The sequence below is a fragment of the Chrysochloris asiatica genome, unplaced genomic scaffold, assembly GCF_000296735.1.
Source record: "Chrysochloris asiatica unplaced genomic scaffold, ChrAsi1.0 scaffold00040, whole genome shotgun sequence".
NCBI lineage: Eukaryota > Metazoa > Chordata > Mammalia > Afrosoricida > Chrysochloridae > Chrysochloris > Chrysochloris asiatica.
The window spans coordinates 12,125,559-12,130,126 of NW_006408558.1; the positions used below are offsets into that span (position 1 = coordinate 12,125,559).

The following is a 4,568-nucleotide window of genomic DNA, read 5'->3' on the forward strand; positions in this document are numbered from 1 at the left end:
GAAGAGATTCAAAGGGAAAGGACAAAACTGGGGCCCCAGGAATCGGCAGGAACAGAGAAGGCAGGCTAGAGGGATGCTCACTGTCCCCGCACTGGACTTAGCTTTCCATGGCCTCTCTGCCCAGTTCACAGCCTTGGGTGGTCAACCCCAGAGTAGTCGCCTTGCTCGGTCCCAACCTCACTGTATCCTGTAAATGCTGTACCCTGAACACTATCCTCCTCCAAGGGCCTTGACTCCACAGCCAGCGGTTCCCATCCCTAGGGCGTCAGTAGTCAGTGAGCGGGTACCGCAGGAAGATGAAGATAAGGACGATGCAGGAAGCAGCCAGGGCAGAGCTGGTGATGTTGAACAGTCGGGCGGTCTTGGCGTCCTCCACGGCCCCATTCAGGTCATTGAGAAGCTTCTTGTCGCGGACCTGCAGTGGGAGCGGAGGAGTGAGAGTAGGGAGCCGTTGTGGGGTGAGGGAAGACATGAGAGCAGAGACTGTGTTGGGGGCAGTGTCTGTAGAGGTCAACTTCCCTGCATGTGTTTACAACGGAACTGGGGGTTCCATAAGAGAATGCCTTCACTTTTGGGACAACTCACTGATGTATTCAGGGGCAGAGAGGACTGTGTCTGCCACTTACTCTCAAACAGTTCATAAAATAAATAATAGGCATTTATACAGAGACAGAAGGGACGAGGGAATATGGGTGAAGGCTGAGATTCCCTGGGTGCAGCAAACAGCTAACGCCTACTACTGGTAGCTAAAGGAGCCCACTGTGGTGTGAAGGATGAACACTGGACTGCAAACTACAAGGTTGGCAGTTCAAACCCACCAGTCGCTCTTCAAAAACCCTATATGGAATCACTCTGAGTTCAGAACCGACTGAACGGCATTTAACAACACCTAACTTAAAGTTTGTCTCAGAAGAAAGGACTGGCAACCCACTACCCAAAATAGTCACTGAGAACCTTCCAGAACCTTCCAGAGTTCTCCTCTGACACACACGGGGCACCATGAGGGGACTCTACTTATGAAAACTCATCCACTGAGAACCCTGTGGGCACAGTTCTACTATGACACACACGGGGACACCATGAGTGGAATCTATTTAGGAAAAATCATCCACTGAAAACCCTGTAGGGCACAGTTCTATTCTGACACACGGGGCACCATGAGTGGGATCTACTTATGAAACATCATCCACTGAGAACCCTGTGGGCACAGTTCTACTATGACACACACATGGGAACAGCATGAATGGGATCTACTTATGAAACATCATCCACTGAGAACCCTGTGGGGCACAGTTCTACTCTGACACACACGGGGGACACCATGAATCAGAGTTGATGTGCTGGGGGCTGGCAGTATTAGTGGAGAGTGAAGGGCATCCAGGATTCTTTGTTTTCTTTTTGCCGTGTTTCTGTAAATCAGAAACTATATAACGTAAGGTAAGTTGACTCTTGAGGTCTTTATGTCATTGGAAGACAAAGTTCTACCTTTTTTTAAAATCACCTGGCACTCCCTGATCATGGAATAAACAGGTGGTGGTCTCTGAGGTCTCTGATGAGGGACATTAAGGTGAAGGGAGGAGGCTGGAGCCCAGGAATTCTGTGGAAAGGTATTAGCTGGATTTCCAAGCTCCTCGGGTGTGAAAAGAAGTTCCTAATTAGCATACCACCCTCCATCTGGGATGAGTCTTGGAGTGCCTCTCTCCTCAACCTTGTCCCCTTTCATAAAATCCAAACCAATGCAGAAACCAAACCCTAAGGGAAGGAAGAGAAAGAGGATGGAAACAGATGATGAGAGGAAAGGAGAGCCTCAGCTTTAGTGATTGAACAGACAAAAGACAGGGACTGGTTAGAGGAAGGAAGGTGGACAGATAGATGCTTGTGCTGACCAAAGTCTAGACCACTCAGTGGGTGGGTTAGGAGGATGTGTGGGGACAGGAGGAGGAGGAATGGGTGGGCAGGAGAAAAGACAGTCAATGTGGTGGGCACATGTCTGGGCAGAAGGAAGAGTTCATAATTAGGTGACAGATTGTCATATGGGTGGGTAGATGGATGAAGCAGAAGGCTGGGAATGAACAAAGGGAGAGGTGAGAAGAAATGGCAGCTAGATAGCACGAGATGGAGGGAGGCATGAAGAGAGGGGACAGAGTGGGATAGGTGGTGTGGAACAGAACAGAACAGAATGGAACAGGATGGAATTGAGAGGAGTGGAATGGGGCAGAATGGAATGAGGCAGGGTAGAAATCTAAGGTGTTGGAAGAGGGGAAGAACATGGAGGTTGGTGAGTGGGTGGCCTGGAAGAAGGACTACACGGGATGGGAAAAGAAGATGGTAAGATGGCAGGAGAAACAGGAGCAGCCTTGTGGAGATTTACCCTAGAGGATGTGGAGATGACTGGCACCCTTACTGAACGGTGTCCTTTCTAAGAAGATGGAGTGTCACCCACTTATTTAAGTGCTATTTAATGTCTTTATTAAATAAAATAGGATCATTTTCTCCAGAAAGAACTATTATGCTTTCTGTTATATTTCATCTTATGCCATTCTGTTTGGTTGTCATTATGTGTGACATTGATTTTAAATTACACTTCTAAATAAAATTTTAGGAGTGTATAAAAATTCAGCTCCTTGCAGACTGAATTTGTATCCATTTGAACCATTTATGAATTAATTGTGATCACCGGCCAAATATTCCACCTAATATATCATAGTCATGTAAACGAGGCGTCCTGGGGTAGAGCTATAGGGTGAGCACTGGACCGGAAGGTCGGTTTGAACTGTTCAAACTCACCAGTCACTCTTTGGAAACTCTCTACATATGAGTCGAAACTGACTGGACGACATTTAACAACAAGAAGTGCAAAGAAAGGCAGTTCTATTATTTCGTTCAAGGCCTTACTCCTAGACAGTGTAACATATTGGCTAACAGCACAAATTCTGTAGACATACTGCCTGGATTTGAATCTCAAAGCTGGCCATCAGTAGCTGGAAGCCTTAGGCACATGAATGACCTGTTTGGTGCCTGAGTACTTTTATCCTCCACTCCTCTGTCAGTCTGTCCCTACTGTGGTGGCTTGTGTGATGCTGGAAGCTACACCACTGCAATTTTAAATCCCAGCAGAGCTTCCAGACTAAGACACACTCGGAAGTAGAGGCAGACCACTTCTGAATGTTCAGCCACTGAAAAGCTTATGAAGAGCAGCAGGACAGTGTCAGATATCACGCCCAAAGATGAGTCCCTCAGGTTGGAAGACACTCAAAATATGACTGGTGACAAGTTGGCTCCTCAAAGTAAAGTAGAGCATGATGACGCAAATGGACTAAAACACTCGGGACCTTCACTTGCTGATGGAGTACAACGCAAAATGAGGAGAAACAGCTCTAAGCCTCCAGTAATCATCAGACCATAGACTGTATGAAGTATTAATTAAGGAAAAATGAAAGCAATCTAAAATGAAATGGAATGCATAAAATCAATATTCAAGCCATTGTTGTTGTGTGCCATGGAGTCAGTTCCGACCCATAGCGACCCTGCACAGGGTTTCCGAGGTTGTAACTCTTTACGGGAGCAGAACGCCTCATCTTTCTCCCGCGGAACAGCTGGTAGTTTCGAACTGCTGACCTTGCGATTCTCAGCCAGACTCGTAACTACTACGCTACCAGAGCTCCTTATTCAAGCCATAGTGAGCTGAAAATGGTCTTGGCCACTTTGAAGCTTACAATCATATGGTTTACTAAGCAGGGAATGACAAATTGAAGAGGAATCGCATCAAGTTCATCATCAAAAAGAACAGTTTAAGATCTATCTTGAAGTACAATGCTGTCTGTGATAGGATAATATCCATACAAGGAAGATCAGTTAATAGCACTAATATTCAAATTTATGCACCAACCACTAATGCCAGTGACGATGAAACTGAAGAATTCTGCCAACTTCTTCAGTCTGAAATATATGAAACATGCAATTAAGAAGAACTGATAATAACTGGTGATTGGAATGAATAAGTTGGAAACAAAGAGGAAGGATCAGCAGTTGAAAAATATGGTGTTGGTGATAGAAAAGATACTGGAGATCAAATGATAGAATTTTTCAAGACCAGCGACTTGTTGAGTAAAAATACATGCTTAAAACAACATAAAAACGAATATACACATGGACCTCACCATATGGAATTCACAGGAATCAAATTACCTACATCTGTGGACAGAGATGGTAGAAAATCTCCACATCATCAGCCAGAACAAGGCCAGGAGCAGACTATGGAACAAACCATCAATTGTTCAAATGCAAGTTCAGGCTGAAGCTGAAGGAAATTAAAACAAGTCCACAAGAGCCAAACAGTGACCTTGAACATATCCTACTTGAATTCAGAGATCATCTCAAGAACAGATTTAATAATGCCTTTGAAACAAATGACCCATGACCAGAAGAGTTGTACGATGACATCATACAAGAAGAAAGCAAAGAGTTTTTAAAAAGACAGGAAACGCCAAGACGAATGTCAGAAGAGATTCTGACATTTAGCATCTAGAGATGCTAAAGCAAATGGAAGAAAAGAGGAGGTCAAAGAA

The 4,568-nt window shown here is 44.9% G+C and overlaps 1 protein-coding gene across 1 annotated transcript in view; it reads right to left on the minus strand.

Annotated features, from left to right (window-relative positions):
• Positions 1–265: 265 nt before the first annotated feature.
• The window catches only part of IFITM10 (interferon induced transmembrane protein 10), a 16,568-nt gene continuing 12,265 nt past the window's right edge, over positions 266–4,568 (minus strand). The window contains 1 exon segment of the mRNA XM_006878368.1: positions 266–415. Within this exon segment, the coding sequence (XP_006878430.1) occupies positions 266–415 (150 nt within the window).